Source organism: Corvus hawaiiensis, chromosome 17 (genome assembly GCF_020740725.1).
Source record: "Corvus hawaiiensis isolate bCorHaw1 chromosome 17, bCorHaw1.pri.cur, whole genome shotgun sequence".
Classification (NCBI taxonomy): domain Eukaryota; kingdom Metazoa; phylum Chordata; class Aves; order Passeriformes; family Corvidae; genus Corvus; species Corvus hawaiiensis.
In genome coordinates, this window is record NC_063229.1 from 7,552,296 (window position 1) to 7,569,186 (window position 16,891).

Consider the following 16,891-nt stretch of genomic DNA (forward strand, 5'->3'; position numbering starts at 1 on the left):
GCGAACTGGAGGAAGTGTGGGATGAGGGATGAGTTACAGGGGAGTTTGGGCTTTGATTTTTGGGAAGCTGAGAAGAGGCATGGCCTGGGCTGTGCCTGTGGCTGCAGACCCCGCAGCAGTGCAGCCAGTGCCATGCCCTGCCCTGCACATCCCAGCACTGGAGACCTGGGCACTGCTATGGCCAGGGCTGGTGCCATCAGCAGAGCTTATGGCTGGGTAGAAGTGAAGTGTTGAACCCAGGATGTAATAAAATGTGTTCAGTGCTTTGATTCACTTTTTTTTTTTTTCTTTTTCCTTGTCTTACTCTAAGCAGCCTGAACTGAGGTACCTCCAAGCTGCCCCACCCTATGCCAGGACTTTACTGCACCCACCTGAGCAGCCGGGCTGGGCCCACCCTGCACAGACAAACTCCACACCTGGATGAGCACATCTTTATTTTTAGTTTCAGAAATACGCATCTAAAAAGTCCATTTCTCACCTGGACACGTCACCCGAACCGCTGCTCCTTCCAGCTGCCCTTCCCGTGGTGGGACGCGCGTTCCCTCTGCACATCTGTGCGAGGCCATTAGAGGGCATTTGGGCTTCATTTTCCACCACCCAGAAGGACTTTCACTGGGAAAAAGTACAGCCGCAGCAGCCGAGCAGCTCTCCTGCGCCGACTCCTGCATGGCTGGAGCAGCTCCAGCCCGTCGGGAGACGGCCCCGACTCATCTTTGCGATTTGTTTTCCCTTTTTCCTGCTTTTCCCTTAGCTCCGGCTCGCAGGGAATGTGCTTGGATGGCAGGCGGTATGTCTGGTGCTGCGGAGCGGAGTCTCCGGTGTCTGAGCTCCTCGCTGGCCGAAGCCCTGCCAAACCACCAGCGCTTGGGAGAGGAGGAGGCCAGGCAGAGCGGGAAGGCTCGTGTTTATTCTGGAGGGATGAGGGGAAGGTGAATTAGAGCTGCCACCAGGAGGACCCTGCCCGTGCCCGGGAAGGCGGCTGCTGGGTTGCGGGGTGGGTACCATGGGATGGCTGAGCCCCTGCACGGTCGAGCAGCTCAGCCTGGTGTGGCAGTGACTTGTGGGGTGGAGCTTGATGACCTGTTCCCTCCCTGGGGGGGCGAGGGCGTGAGGGTTCCCTCCCGGGATTTTGGCTTCCAGGTGCTGGAGATGGTCTCTCTTGATGGCCCTGCAAAGCAGAGCTGCATGATGTGGTGGAGAAGCAGCATCACCTCTTCAGAAGCCCCACTGATCCAGGAAGGACCAATTCCTGGTTTCTTGGGTGGGTTTATGCTTGGAGCAGGATTTCCCTGTTTCCCATTTCATTCAGCCTAAGAAGCTCAGGGATGCTGCCCAGGAACCCCGCCTGGGGCAGCGGGGTGTGCAGAGGAGGCAGGTGATGGGTGACACGGGGATCTTGTTCTCTGTTTCCAGCCTCCTTTGCAGCCAAAGTTCATCATTTCTTCTCTATTTTCCCAATGGAAACATCCTCCATCTTCACCGTAACCGCAGTGCCATGGGTTCGTGCCAGACTCTTTGCCGGGATGAGGCGTTGGCTCAAGGGTGAATCCGGGGTGGGCACAGCTACAAACGACCTCCTCTTCCCCTCTAGAAAGGCAGAATGGAGACCGATGGGAGATGGAGAGGGGTGGTGGTGTGTCCCTGGCAGCTGCGGAGCGGGGGCAAGTGGCGGTGCAGGGGGAAAGAAGTGGGCAGAAACCACTGCATGCCAGCAAGGCAGATTTGCACTGTGCCCACGCTGGGGCTGTGCCAGGCTAATAAAGGGGTGGCAGAACCACCTCCTGGGTGTGCCCAGGGAGCCAGGCAGGAGCTGCAAATCCATCTCTGGCCATAGGGGCAGGCCGAGCTCACCTGTGTGGGATCCACAGTGCTCCTGGATTCAGACCTCCAGAAACCCCAAAATTCAGGTCTGCACCTGCCATCGGCTGTTTTCCAAGCAAAGTTTCAGGAGATGGTTTATGTGTCCCTGAGGCACGGTCAGCTCACAGCTGAGGAGGGCTGATGGGGTGCCCACAGGTAAGCGGGGATCCCTTGGCTCGTGTTGGTTGGCACTTCCCCTTGTCAGTCAAAGGTGTTGCCCAGAGGCAGCAGCTGCACCCAGCCCTCACTCACCGCTGGGAACGCTGCCGGCAGGGCCGGGCAGGGTCTGACCATGCAGAGCCGCCTCTGTGTCTCCAGCCGGCAGTAGCGGTTCTGGTTGGACACGCGGGTGGCAAAGCCCACGCCGCAGGTGGCCGAGCAGGCGCTCCACTCCGTGCCCCACTCCTGGCAGGGGAATCGCAGCAGTGGGGACACTGCCCCGGGGGCTGCAAGAAAGGAGATGGGAGGGGAAAAGGGTGGTTGGAGCCCGGTGCTGTGCAGATGCCCTGTGGTGCTGCAGGCATAGCCCTGCGTGGCAGCGAACCGTGAGGTGTCTCCTGCTGATGTTTCACAGCCTGGGGTGAAGGGGCCATCCCCAGAGACCTGCGTGGGCATCCCCTCCCTGGAGTTGCCCTGCATCTTACCTGCCCTGGCATCCCGGAGGAGGTGCTGATCCTGGGCTTCACAGATCCACTCAGGGCAGCACTTGCCTGGGATCTCCACGCGCCGGGGGTAGGGGCAGTCCGGGGTGGGCAGCCGGACATCCTCCTGGCAGAGTGGGATGCAGTTGAAGCCCCCGTCCAAGCACTGGCATTGGATTTTGCAGCTGGGCTGGAAAACCTCCCCCTCTCGATAGACTCGGCCGTTCACCTCGCAGCCCTCCTCATCGTCTTCAACTGCAAGTGACAGCCGGGGAGCCCGTCAGGGACAGCGTGACACAGAGATGGGGATGGCGGGGGCACTGCTGGGGGTGGCTGCGGGGCTGACACAAAGGGGCTGAAGTGGGGGGACCACAGAAGTGACTGAGAGGTGTGCAGGGCAGACGTGGGTGTGCAGCAGCATGTTCATCACCCAGCCTCCTCCCCTTCCCTGCCTTCTCTCCTCATCTCTGTGGTTTTCCAAAGCAACAGCTCACAAGCTGTGAGAAGCTCCCTGCCCGTTGGCTCTGACCCTGCCTTCAGGCTTTCCAGGCTAGGAAAAGTTTCTCTGAGATTTCTTTGCTGGACCCCCAGGCTCCAGACCTGGACTGGGTGACTGCAGCATCCCTGGGACCCCCCTGTCCGTTCTCACTGAAGCCACCCTGAATCCTCTGTCAGAAAGCAGCACAAGAGCTGGCAGGAGATGGGGCACAGCCCCATGGCCAAGCTGTGTGCATCATCCTCAGGAAAGCTGCTTTCCTAGCCTTAACCACTCCCTGGGTAGTGCTGTGGGATGCCTGTAGCCAAGTCAGGTCATGACTGGAGCTGGGCTGGAGTGTGGGGGTATCCCCGGGGAAAATGGGCACCCCTGTGCTCACAGTTGCAGGTGGCTCCTGTCCCTGCAGATGCTGAGCTGTAGTCACAGACGAGGCCCTGGCTCTGGGCACAGACGTGCAGAAAGTCGCAGGGCTCTCCCAGGCGCCGGGCACAGATCTTGCAGCAGCCACAGCCATCCAGGACCAGGGGGGACCCGCGGGGGCAGCGGGGTGGCACCCAGGGGCAGTAGCATGGTCTCCGGCACAGCTGGGCACAAACCTGTGGAGGCAAAGCTGAATCCATGCAGGTGGTTTTTGGCTAACAGCTGCTTTGTCACTGGGACAGACAGGTAACCTTAGCTCAGTCATGGGGGCAGATTTTTGGTGGAGGGAGGCTCTGCAAATCCATGGGAATATGTCGAAGCAGCCTGGAAAGCTACTGTCCCCTTTGAAGGGCACCTGTGGAAAACCACGGAGAATCAAGAATGCTCAGATGCTCAGCACTCTGCAAGATGGAGATGTTAATGTACCACTGCTCTGAACACACAGGAGGAGGATGGAGCTACAAGGTGAACATCCCAGGTGGTTATTTAATGAGGTCAGCAGCCCCAGGCAGCCCAGTGGGAGGGAGGAAGGGAGGGAGGGAAAGCAGCCCACCCCCATGCCTGCCTCCAAGGCAGCAGGCTGTACCCAGCTGGAGAGGTGGCTTTGCAGGGACTGAATCCACATGGTGAATGCACAGCACCTCACTCCTAATGGTCTTAACAGCTCTCATTCATGCCAAGAAACAAGACATTGCATCAGCAGTGGGGTTCTGAAGCCAGGCAGACCTCACTGCATTCCTCACTGGTCCAGCTGCATCCTCTGCTTGTCCCTGGCTGCAGCATCCTCACCTGGCGTGGCCCACTGGGTGAGGAGCCCAGAGATAGGCAGGTTTTCAAGGACTTTTCCCTCGTGGCTAGACTGAGTAACCACTTTGGCAGGGCTGTGCACTGCAGTCCTTTGCCTGCTCAGCCAATTGCCTGCCAGGGCTGTGCCCATGGGACTTCACCTGGGCAGGTGGATGTTTGTACCCTTGGCTCATCCTGCTTGCACAACCACCCTGGCACCAACAGCTTTTTTAGGCAGCGTTTGAGCTCCAATCATGTCAGGTCTGGCAGAGCTGTTGCATGTAGAGCCTGAAGCCACGAGAGTTGGCTCTGCAGTTTGGAAGTGAATCTTTTACCAGTATTGGCCTGACAGTGCCTGTGAGCCCCCAGCAGCCACGCTGCTCAGCACCACGCACATGCTGCTGGATGCAGGGCCAGCATGTGCAGCACAGCAAGCATGCAACCAAAACATTCATCCCTGCCCTGGTCCAGGTACTGGTGTGACTGCTGAGTCTGCCAGGAGAGTGATGGGTTCAGCCAGGCCGTGTAGGTTTTAGATACCATTTTTCTTTTCCTTTCAGTTTCTCCCAGTGGCATCAGGTCTGACATGATGAGGTGAGACAGAGAGGGTAGCTACTGGTGCACTATCTGTTCCCCACTTGCAGCAGTTCAGATGCTTTTCATGGGGCTGTAGAAGTGTCAGTGCCAGTAGTTGGAGTTAAAATATATCCAAAATGGATTGGGTAATCTGGGTCTTGTTCTAGTTCTGTCAGTGAGCAGCATTATTAATGTGACAGAAACCAGAGAGAAACTTGTGGCAGGGACCAAGGGGCTGGCTGTGGTGGCCAGGTTTGGGCTGGCAGCACAATGGTCCTTGGTGATCCTCCAGGCACTCGTGAGCACCTGGGGCAAGAATCATTGCTCTGTTACATCTTACCCAGGCAGCCAAGGGCATTTTTCATCTTTCAGGAGGTTGCTATTACAAACTGATGTTTTAGAAAGATTAGCCAAGCCATAAATCCATCTCCCCCTGCTCCTTGTAATTTACTTGTCTTTAGATGACAATGTGGCTCCTGTCAGAGACCTGAACTTTCTGGGGAGAGAGTCAAACAGGCACCACGTTGCCACGACATCCCTGCTTGGGGATTCAAGCAGCAATTAGAACTTGGAGCTGAGATGCCCCAAACTTTTCAACATTCCTGTTCTCTGCACAGGCAAATATTTTCACACAGAGTCCAAGAGAAAGAAAAAAAAAAAATCGCGACAGCAACCCAAATCCCATCGGAGGCACTGGCTTGGCGTGAGCATTCCGAGAAGTGGGGAGAGCTGAGTAATGCCAGGTCTGGTGCTCGTGGCTTGGCCTCTGCCTCGGGAGCCTGGGCGGGGATGGAGGAGCCTGGAGGAGCCGCTACCGCCCAGCTGCTGCTCGCTGGCTCGCGGGGACCGAACGTAGCCCAGCCCGGGGAGCTGCAGGGACGGCGAGCAAACAGCGCATTGCTGGCATTCCTGTGTGCCCCAGGGACTCGCACAGCGGAGCCTTGGGCCCAGGAACGCTCAGACCCTGCTGCTTCATCTCAAACACCTCTCCCAAGCATAGCTCTGCCCCCTGCATCAACACAGCCTGGCTGCCGGCCGGCGAGAGCCGCGGGGATTGTGGTGACACCCCAGTCCCCCTGCACCTCACTTTGCCAGAACCGGGTGCTTCATGGCTAAAGCTGCCCCAGTGCCCCATCTCCCTTACCTTGGAGAGAACGCAGAGGAGAGAGAGGAAGAGGAGCTGCTTCTCCAGCTGGAGCCTCATGGTGCTCTCCCCTCTGCCACTTCAGCACATCACCCCCCAGGCAGTTTGGAGGCAGTGGTGTGTTCGCAGGTTTGAAAGCCCAGAGTAGGTCCTGCTGGTGTTTATACTCTCCCTGCTCTGATGTCACTCACAGGATCCAATATAAACATGAGTAGGTTTGGACAAGCCTCAAGATTTTCTTTTTTTTTTTCCTTTCTTTTTTTTTCCAGCCCACATTCCAGCTGCCATTTCCACTCTCCTCAAGGTGAGAATATGTGTCTGCCGAGACAAGGAGGGCAGGGAAGGGATGCTGTGCTGTCCCTGGGGAGCAGGGGAGAGAGGCTGGGGAACCAGGCTGGTGGGGTGATCCAGCTCCCTTCTCCTAGCCTGGCAGAGAAGGTTCATGCCCCATCCTACTGATCAAGGTCTGTCCAGGTAGAGCTGGTATCTTCCTCCTGAGATTTGAAGGGATTGACAGGACTGTCCCTGCTGCTGTGGGACAATGCCATGACCAGGCAGGAACAGGGCACCCACCCCTATATTCAGTGCTGCACCCAGTGCATGGCAGGCTGTGGAAGAGGGGTGTGTCACCCAAAGGAGCTGGAAATGGATTTGCTGTGGTGGTGCTGCTGCTGCTGCCACATCATCTCCATCCTGAGAGGGACTGAGAGGGACTATGGCCACCTGGGGAGGCTGTTGGGGTGGGGTGGCTGTGTGCACACTGTGTTGCATTGTCCTGGGTACGTAATGCACAGAAGGCTGCAGTCTGACCCTGCTGATTTTAAGCCTTGTAAAGCAAATTCAGCCCCTGAAGTATTATGATGATCTTAATCAATTGTGAGAATTATAAATCCAAGTTTGGGGAAGAGAAGCAGGTATTCAGCAGTTGCCTCCCAACGCTTTCTCAGTCTGCCTTGTGCAAGCTTTTCTCTTGTCCCCTGTGACCGAGGGTGTGAGGCTGGCTCTTAGACAAACCTAAGCACCTCAAGACCTCCACTAGACAGAGCCACTTCTCCATATTCCCATTCCCCAGATCTTATCACAAGATGTGAGAGGAGATGTGGTGAGCCCAGAGCTCAAAGGAAAGGCCTGAGCATAAGGATGCAGGTTGTCCTGCAGCTCTCCCTGGCTCCTCTCCTGCACCCTTGCCCTTTGCCTGTGTTCTGGGGGCCAGGACTACTGCTCCTGTGCTGGCCCAAGGGATGGATCCTGGTGGCTGTGCACAGGACTCTCTGTATCACTCAGGCATGATGAGAACTGCTGCTGGATATCAGGTATGTGTTGGCAAACACACAGGAGATGCTGAGTGCTATAAGCAGATCACCAAAACCAGGCAACCAAGAGTGATGCCCCATCTCTCCCTCCAGGATTTATTCCCTCTGTTTTGCCTTTGTGAAGCAGGTTCTCAGTCACCTGACCAGCAATCCTGACCTCAGCTCCACACTTGCCAGAGCCTGGAAGCCAGGGCATGGAGCAGGGAGGGCACAGCCCAGCAGGGAGGAGCACAGCCTGATCTCTCACATTACCACCCCAAATCTCCGCTCTGGCTTTGCTTCATTAGCTGCAATCAGGCTGTTAACGAGGTCATGGCAGCTTGTGCGAATACCAGGCCACTTTCCAAAGGCTGCTGTCACTTATCCCAGCGCTGGAGCCTCTGCTCTGCATGTTGGAGCCCCAGCTCCGTGCATCACCCAAGCTGTGCCTGGAGATCCAGGGGTCTGCTCTGGCAGCCCTGCCTGTGGCAGAGGAGGCATGAGGATGGCACATTGCTCTGAACTTACGGGCAGGGAGGTTCAGGACCCACTGACAGGCGCTCACAAGCCGAGGGTTTGATACCTAAGGTTGGAGACACCTCTCATGCTCCACTTTCTTCACCAGAGCCAGTGCCCCCACACTGGCCACGGCTCAGCCAAACATCCTGGGAGTGTCTTGGGAGAGCCAAAGTGCTGATCCAGCCTTGCCACAGGAGGACAGTTCAATTAATTACTCCAGGCTTGTGTTCATTAGGGACTCCTGATTAATGGCCATGAGTTCATTTCCCAGTTAGAAATCAAGTGACAGTGCTCATAACAGAAATAAAAACCTCTCATTTCCCACAATGGATGACCCTTGGAGCAGCCGACAGACCTGTGTGTGAGGTCTCAGGAGGCAGCAGGGCAGCTCTAGGAGAGGCTGAGGCTCAGGGCTGCCCAGGCAAGCCCACTGGACATCAAATCCTTGTCACCTGATGTGTCCTGGGTACAGGGTCATCTCCCTTCTTTACCCTCTCCTCACCTCTGAACAAGAGGGGGCCTTGCTTCCCCCCACACCTGCTGTCATTGGGATTTAGATGCAGGAAGGTGACATCACTGCGATGGTTTGCCATCACCAGGAAGCTGTCAGAGCTCAGGCAGTGACAGAGAGCCCGAGTCAAGCCTGACTCAAATCAACACCCGGGAGTCAAGCAGCCAGGTGAGGCCAAACCCAGCATCCCATGCCTGGCAAGCTGCCCACACTTCCGATGCCTTTGGCAATCCTCACCGGTACCTTGCTGCATTTTGGAAGTGCCCAGTGGAGCCATCTGGAGGGGTAGCCACAAAGTCTCCCATGATTTGCTTTCCCAAAGAGGATTCTCCGTGGGTGACATGGGCTTGAGCTTCCCTTCTCCCATCTCTCCAGGTCCCACCTGCCTGCCCAGGTCGCTGTGCTGGGGCTGCAGGGGCTGCAGGCAGAGCCTGGCACAGGGAATCAGCACCTGCACCAGTTTTGATGTGCAGAGTTGCACCAGATCAGCACATTAGCAGTTCAGGTTATAAATACTCAGTTATAGCCCTTCCCCTCTGGAGTATGTACCCCATATGTGTTCTGTACCATACGTGTGATTTCAGAGCTAGTAATTAAGTCCATATGTCTCGCTCTGCAGTTTCCATGGCATTATTGTCAGATTTTTTGGGGGGTTGTAATTTTTTTTTTTTTTTTTTTTTTTTTTGTGGTCAGTTGTGCAAGAAAATAGTTGATACAGGGATCTGAATACATTTCCTTTGAGTTAGCCGCTGGCAAGCGCTGCTGTTTCTATAGAAATGAAGGAACTGCCCCAGTGAATTTACATTTCAGAGTGCTGAGTTTTTAATGTGTTTGCTGTTCTAACGTGCCATAGTGAATAACACAGAAAAGCTCTCATTTGCACACCCTGCTCAGCTGAAATTGCATCCATCTGGGATGGGTATTGAGCATGTTATCCCTTCATGCCTTTCCTTTGCTGGAGACTCCCCTTCTTTATGTCATGTGTTAAACACTCTCCCTAGAGCTGGGGGAAGTCAGAGCGGGGTCTGGATGTCCAACTCTGGCAGGGAGCACTGAGGCTGTCCTGGGTCCTGGCTGTGAAAACATGGGTCTAGGGTGAGCCCAGCCTCACACCTTAGTGGGGAGAACATTCCCTGGGCACTCCTGGCTCAAATCCCTACTGCAGAGGAGCAGGGCTGCCCATGGAGGGTGGACAGCACTGGTGGGAAAGCTGGACATACATCCAGCTTGGAAAAACCAAGAGCCATGAGCTGAAATGGAGATGCCTCAGGTCTCCTTCAGTTGTTGAACACTTTGGGGTGGCTGCTGGATGTTTTTCATGAGACTTCTGGAAAACACCATGGCTTTGGGAAATTTTGAAATATCTCTGCTTTTGGCAGGATGGGAGACTTGTTTCCTACCCAGAATGAATCTGGCTCCAGTTTCAAACAGCAAGAGCCGAGAGAGGTGGTGATGGCTATTTCCATCCCTGTCTGGTCATTTTTATTCCCTCTGGGTCTCACACCTTAACTGGACAGCGGAGCCAGGCTGAGAGGACTGGCCACCCCAAGGGACAAGGGATGGGCCAGGCAGTCTTTTACCTTGAGGTCACTGCTTCCACCCCAGACCCGGGATGCAGGGACTGAAAGTATTTACCAGCTGGTGCCTGGCCAAGTGACTTGTGAGAAAAGAATTCAGGGCTGCCGTCCAGCTTCTGATGGTCAGGCAACTGCATCAGGAACCTTGGCTACATCTGGGACCAGCTGACCCCTCCAAGCTCCCAGCCACGGTGGCAAGGCCCAGCAAGGCAGCGGGCGGGCATCGCCCCTGCCAAAGGAGAGACAGGAACGATGCCTGGTGCTGGGGACACTTGATCCTTCACCATTTCCCAGACATTTTTAGGTAGGTTTCACTAGAAAGAAGCACTGATAAATGGGCCTTGGGGCTGGTTCTGCTCTCTGACATTGCCAAGAGGAAGGAGCTGAGCAATTATATGAGGAGCAAATGGACTATCACAACCAAGAAAAAGCTTGGCTTAGCCAGAACTGTAGTGAGACCTGATCCTTCAGACCGAGGGGCTTCTCATTAGCACAGCACAGCCTTGTATCAGCTGTTGTGGAGGGACAACAGGGACATATCAAACCCATCAAACCCTGGGCAAAACTTCTGTATGATTTTTTTTCTGCAGTCCAGACAAGAGCAATTCATAATTGTCCCCCTAAGTTAAACAATCAGATAACTCAAAGAATAAGACTTTTGTAAAACAAAGCTTGGAAACTTCAGCCAGATGAGGTTTTCCATAATTATTTGGAAAACAGTGTCAGAAATCATCATGCATTCGACATTGTGATCCTCTGGGAGTTTATTTTCGGTATCAAACATCATCAAACATAAACTTCTTTCAAAAACTATCACTAGAAGTTTTATCTTCCAGACAAGATATAATCCCCAGATCCTGACCTTGTGTGGTTACTGACAGACCCTTTATATTTTCCGTGGAACTGGAAGGCTCACTCATGTTTCCTGGTCAAATTGGTCATTCTTTTTGAATCTCTATTTTTCTTATGGTTTCAGGCTAAAATAGACAGTGTTTTTCCTTCAGTTCTTGTCTAGCTCAAGGGTGCTGGGTGTTCTCACACAGCTGCCATGTCCCCTGCAGCATCAAAGAGGCTGCAAATGGAGGCACTCACTGATGTGCAGCCAGTGATGCTCCAAACTCACCCTGTAATTGTGCCAGCTCTGCTTTCGAGAGGGGTTTGGTGGTGGCTGTGTTCCCTTCCAGCCCTGCTTTCTGTGACTCTGGCAAGGCTTTTGAAGATGTAAGTGCTGCACACATGAGGCAGCCGGTGGTATGCCTGGGAAGCGTGTGCTGCTGCAAGAGATTTGGGTGACACAGGCTGTGTCTGTTCCCAAATGTCACAGCCCTTCACATCCCCAGGGTTGCTCTTGGCTCACCATCAGCAGGAGCAGCTCAGGGTGCTGGTGGAACCAGGATGGTGGGACAGGGCGGTGACCTGGGGCAAAGACAGCCCTCTTCAGCTGGTATAGCTCCAGTGGATGCTCTGCAAACCCCTGGCTGTGGCTGGGACCTTCCCAAAGGCAGTGAAGTGGGCACTCCTCAGCATCCCTGATGATTGGAAGCAGCCTGGCTCCTGCAGGAGCTTTCAGCATGGACCTTGGGCACATTGGGAAGCTGGGCTGGGGGGGACTGAAGGGCTGCCAGTTCACCCTTCACACCCAGCACTTGAAATGACTGGTCACCACCCAAACCAGCTGACAAGGGGACATGCTGCCTCTCCCCAGGACTAATGCCAAAGGCTTTGCAGGTGAGTCCCACTTCCAAATTCCACCCCAGGGAACAAAGCAATGGCTGGGCTTGCTCTCCATCTTCTGAGCAAGACTGGAAAAGCTGAAGCAAGCGATGCCTCCATGTGCCAAGGAGTCCCAGGCCCCCAGCCCTTCCCTATGCCCCCTCCTGATGCCAGAGACATCTGGAGACATTTCCCAAGCATGAACTTCACATAAACCACCTCCTCTTGTCCCCTTCCCCAGCCAAATCAATAAAGACATGACTGAAACCTTTAGAGTGTGTGTGGGATCCAGTTGAGAAAAACAAACCTCTGGGTCTCACTATGGTTATGAAAGCAGCGATGTCGCCTGGAAAGTATGTACCAGGGAGCAGAGAGCAGAGGGGCGAGCAGAGGAGCTGGGCACCAGCTCAAATATGACTCAAAATCACGGGAAATTATTTCTGATTAATGTAATTACTTCGGCTCCAGCCCTGATCAATATGAGGAGCTAAAATGCTCATAAACCGGCCGAGAATGTGAACTGTGCAGAATGATTTGTAAAAGGTGTTTGGCTGGGTGTGCTCTCCCCTGGCTGTTGGGTTGCCCAGGGCAGGGTGACCTGGTGCCGTGGGAGGTGGGAGAGCGGTGATTTGCTAATTGCAAACTGGTGGTCCCCAAACAGAATCCCCCTCAAAGGAACAGGGAGGGGACTGCCTCATGCAGGTCCTGAGTCTAAATAAAAGCAACCAGCCTGCTTGGCTGGGCTTCTTCTGTGCTCTGACCACAAAGCAAGAGCCAAGATTGGCCTTTTACAGGCTTATGGTGGCCCCCACAGCATGGGGAGGTGCTGGTGGGCTGGCACCCAGCACAGCCCAGGCAGGGGCTCTGTGTGGGCACTGAGGGGGCAGTGGAGAACTGCAGGAGCATGGGGACACAGCTGGAGAGGACAGTGTCCTCAGGCCTCCTACCGCCTGAGCCCGAGCTGTGCCAAGCGTCGTGTCAACCTGCACGGCAGAGGTGCTGCCTCCTCAGGGGCATGGCTGTGTCTTAGGGAACCGCATCCACAGAGGCAGATCAGGAGGAGGAGCCTGGGAGATCCCTGCAGATCGAGGACGGGTTGGACGGGACTTTGAGAAGCTTTGTCTGGTAAAAGGTGTCCCTGCTCGTGGCAGTGATTGGAAACTAGATGATCATTAAGATCCCTTTCATCTCGAACCATCCTGTGGTTCTAAGATCCCCTGCAGCAGGTCCCCAAGAATGATGCCTGTTGGCCATATGAAGGTGGTAGGAACTTCCCCCTGTGAAAGCAAGCTGGGGTTGGGGAAAAGGTGCTCTGGGACATGGGGGTCTCCCATGAACTGGTGGTTCCTCTGACATGGTGAGGAAAGGGAAGAAGGGCTGTTACAGTCTCATTTTTGTCCTGCTGTTTCGCCAGGAGACTGAAGAACCCCACTGTGAATGTCTCCCACTATCCAGATTTCTCAGGACAGTGTCCCCAAAAGCAGGGATAGAGGCAGAAATAGGAAATAAGTTCTCCTGGGCCAGGAGCTGTCAGTGCTCTGGCACCACAGGGCAGGAGGAGATGGAGTGGTGAAGGCTTCACCCTCCCACTTGAGCTGCTCTTCAGGCTCCGAGCTGCCACTGCCCATCAAACAAGATGAAGTCCCCGTCTTTGGTGGTGACAGCTCCATCTTTACCTGGCAGTGAGGCTGCAAGTGACAGCCACCACCTGATGCTGCTATTGCTGCCTCTCTCCCACAGGACACTTGATTAGCAACTGCTGGAAAACTCCCTGGTTCTTTTTGAATGGGACTCTGTTGGCTTTCAGCCATGCAAGCCCTGCCTGTGTGAGGTCCCTGCACCTACAGCCCTCCTGGCCACGGGAAGGAGACTGTTCTGGAAGTTTTTAATTTTCTGAGTACAGTGTTTATGATTTTCTTTAAAAATGGGTAAAAAAAGAAAAAAAAAGGCAAGAAAAGCCCGTGACTCGTGACTCAGTGGGATGTGTCAGGCTCTGGATTAGAATCTGCTCATTCTGAGCACTGCCACTGTGGATTGCCTCTTCTGCTTGCATAACTGGTCCAGTTCTGCTTCTGGCAGAGAGATCAGCCCACTGGTGATCTCCTTTTGAGAGATCAGACAATCCAGAGTGAGAGGAGCCCCCTGAGCCTCACAGAGCATTGCTGCCCCACCAAGCTGGCCACAGACCTCCAGGGCCATCTGCAGAGACATCATGGAGGGAGGTAGTGCAATGGTGTGAAAACATTCCAGATTTCTGTGTCCCCAGGTGGAAAATATCAGGAACTTCTATCAGGGGTCACCAGAGCAGGGCTCCCATCTGCAGCCACTGCTTCCAAGCGGGGAAAAGCCTGGCAGTTTGTGGTGGAGCTGCAGCAGCACTGCCTCAGCCACGCTGGGAACCAGGATGGGCTGGGCTGGGCTGGGAATTGCAAAGCATCCCTCCTGTACTTTCAAATCAAGACCCTTTGGGGTGGGTTTCCACTTGCTGAAGGGCTTTGGGGAGGGAAATAGAGAAAGGGAGTGTTTGACTTACGTGGCTGTCTGCACCTGGTCACCCAGGGCTGGTGATGGCAGCCTGGCTATGGCTCGGCTTGTCTCTGGAGCTGCTCCCAGCCAGTTTGGAATCAGCCAGAGCCCCAGAGGAATGTCTTACAATGCAGCAGCTCTTCAAAGGCAGCTCTTCTCGAGAACCAAACCCCAGGAAGGAAAATGCATCCTGGAACCCCTGTCACCAGGGCAGCAACTGGAGTGTGGAGAGCAGCAGAGCTGCATGGGGCAGCCAGGCTGCTCCTCTGCCCTCCCTACTGGCCCAGGCTGCAGAGGATATTTTGAGGGGATCTGGCTGCTGTGTATGCTGTCTGTGATACTTTTCTGACATTACCTCCATGTTCTTCTAGGGGCAGGGAGCTCCCCAGGCCACATGGAGAAATCCTGGTCTGTGATTTTGCTGGAAACCACATGTAGCACAACGTGGTTGGGGTTGGGAGAGCATTTCCCCGGCATTTGTCTGCATTCTCTAGCTGCCAGAAGCTGACCGCATTCAAATCCCGGTTTTCTTTGCATCCTTTGGTCCTGCTGAGCTGTGGTCTGCCATCCTGCTGGCCTGCCACCCAGAAATCCTGCTCTGGATCATCTGCATGAGGATTAAACACAAACACTTCCAAACCGCAGTCCTCGAGCGGGAGGCAACGAGCCGAGGGCTGTCGGAGCAAAGGGAAGATCCTCGGAGCTGTGCAGGAGAAGCCAAGCCAGCCTGGCACATGCTAGTGGGCAAGGGACAAGTGCAGAGGCTCTGATTTCAAGGGACACCAGCCACCCTCTACATGCAGCCTCAGCTTTGAGATCTCGCTTTGCTGCTGCCACAGTTCCCAGACTCGTGGTGCAGCTTCTGCTGCAGACCAGTCCCTTGCCCAGCAGCTTGGTCCAGGGATGCTCTGCTCAGCCCAGGCTCCCTGCAGCAAGGCAGAGCTGTGCCTCCAGCCTTGGCTGCTGCAGCCTCCCTCCCTAAATTCCACCTGACAGTGCTGCTGTGCCTTCCCCTGCGTTACACTTACCTCGTGCCTCCTGTGATGGCACCAAAGGTGCTACAACCCCATGGAGAGGCAGCTCGAAGGTCCTGCATTGTCACACAGCTCCTGCTTGGACCTGGATACATCCTCCACAGCCTGATTGTCTTCCTTGTCCCCATGCAGGACCACGGGCACCTGCTTTGAGCCAACCTACCTCTCCCAGGGCTTGTCTGCAGGGTGAGAGCCCAGCCTTGCACCTCCTGCCTCTGAGCCCTGGCCCCTGGAAACATCTGCAAGGAAATAGCTGAAGGTATTGAAAGGGGAGGCAGGAAACGCTCTGAATATTTTTTTTTCTAAATATAATGGCACTAATGTTGTTTGCAGTGTTAAAAATAGAAACGAAGAGAACCTGCCTTTTTCCTGTTTGCTTTCAGCTCTCACTTTCCTGCCTGTCTCTGCATTCTGGGGCTCTGCATGAAAATAAACCCAGGAAAGATCTCAGCAGTGTGCAAAGCAAAGCCAGATGAGTTTTGCCTTGGCTTCAGCTTCCCCAAGTGGGGCCATGCTCCTCTGTGGAGCACAGGGATCTTCAGGCTGTGCACTCCTCACCTCCAGCCACTGTCCCTGCAGGCTCCGTCCAGCTGCAGTGGGACCAGCACTGACCCCACTGCTGCAGAACTGGCCACTCACTGGGAGTGTGGCCACCCTCCTGCACCCTGTGTTCGGGCTCTGGTCACTCTCCTGACTTTCCCAAGTGGATCAGTGCTACAAGTGGGCCCCGAGCAGCACTGCTGCTCTTCCTCCCATGGCTGACAGAGCTGTGCTCCTGCCCCAGGCTGGATCTGCCAGGGTACTACCACAGAAGCCCTGGGGAAAATCTCCCTGCTCCCACCTCTTCTGCTGGAGATATTTCTCCAGATGCCTGTGGCACATTCCTCTAGCATGCACTGCATGTACCCATTCTCAGGTCTCCCTCCAGCCTCCTTCCACTGGGAGGATTTTGCTGCCAATCTCTCACCAGCTCATTACAGAGCAATGGCCATCACTAAATTCAGAGGCTGATGGATTCAAATTCACTTTGGCAGCTTCGAGCCAGACCAGGGTTCCCAGAACCTGGAGGATCAGGTGTAGGAGCCAAATCCCAGTCCTGAGCACAGCAAACTCGCCAGGGACACAGTATCTGAACAGCAAGGTGCCTTTAATCCGGGAGGCGATACCACACCCGGGCTCAGCACGGCTGCTTGGTTGCTGCAGGTGTTCAGAGGAAAAGCTCAGCACTCATTTTTCAGCAGAGCAACCCAGGGAATGCGTGTCTTGGATGGAGGCTGCTGCTTGATTTATTACAGACTCAGCTCGAGGTGCCTCGGGAGAGTAAGCCCTGGCAGAGGATGAGAGGCAGGCGTGTGTACGGATGGATTGCAGCACACAAAATGCTGTGTTGTAGTAAGACTGCCTGGAATGCACCGAAGCCGGCAGCGGGAGGATGAATGAGTTCTCTGGCCTGGTTTACATTCCTCTGCCATCCCCAGTTTCTTTCTTGAGCTGGTGAATGGGGAGGGTGGGCAGCCTTGGACTTTTGGTCTGTCTTGGAAATCCACGAGGCAGCCAAGCGCTGGCCTGGAGTGTTGCTGGCACTGTCCTGGCCACATGAGCATGCTGACAGTGCCAGAGGACTGGCTCCACTATGTCCAGGTGCCACCCCTTGTGCAACATCCCTCAAAAGGCTGACTTTTGCAAGGAGTGGTTTCTTCATAATGTGGCAGCTTACAGGGCTGACCTCAGGTTGTTCTTAGTTAGCTGAAAATCAGGTGTTTAAAATGCCACTGGACTATTGTGAGTCACTGTCT

The 16,891-nt window shown here is 54.8% G+C and overlaps 1 protein-coding gene across 3 annotated transcripts; it reads right to left on the reverse strand.

The window, feature by feature from the left end:
- Positions 1 to 417: 417 nt before the first annotated feature.
- Positions 418 to 15,309, reverse strand: CCN5 (cellular communication network factor 5). 3 transcript variants are annotated; one of them, XM_048322022.1, is made up of 7 exons: positions 15,090 to 15,309; positions 14,417 to 14,668; positions 5,924 to 14,278; positions 3,377 to 3,593; positions 2,505 to 2,756; positions 2,113 to 2,306; positions 1,479 to 1,587 (listed from the first exon to the last, which is right to left on the reverse strand). In XM_048322022.1, the coding sequence occupies exons 3-7, from the start codon at positions 5,981 to 5,983 to the stop codon at positions 1,564 to 1,566; spliced, it is 747 nt and encodes a 248-aa protein (XP_048177979.1). In that variant the 5' UTR covers positions 5,984 to 14,278; positions 14,417 to 14,668; positions 15,090 to 15,309; the 3' UTR covers positions 1,479 to 1,563. The 3 variants fall into 3 exon arrangements, with proteins under 3 accessions (XP_048177980.1, XP_048177979.1, XP_048177978.1); XM_048322021.1 differs by having other exon boundaries at positions 5,924 to 14,668; XM_048322023.1 differs by lacking the exon at positions 2,113 to 2,306 and having other exon boundaries at positions 418 to 1,587; positions 5,924 to 14,668.
- Positions 15,310 to 16,891: the final 1,582 nt, after the last annotated feature.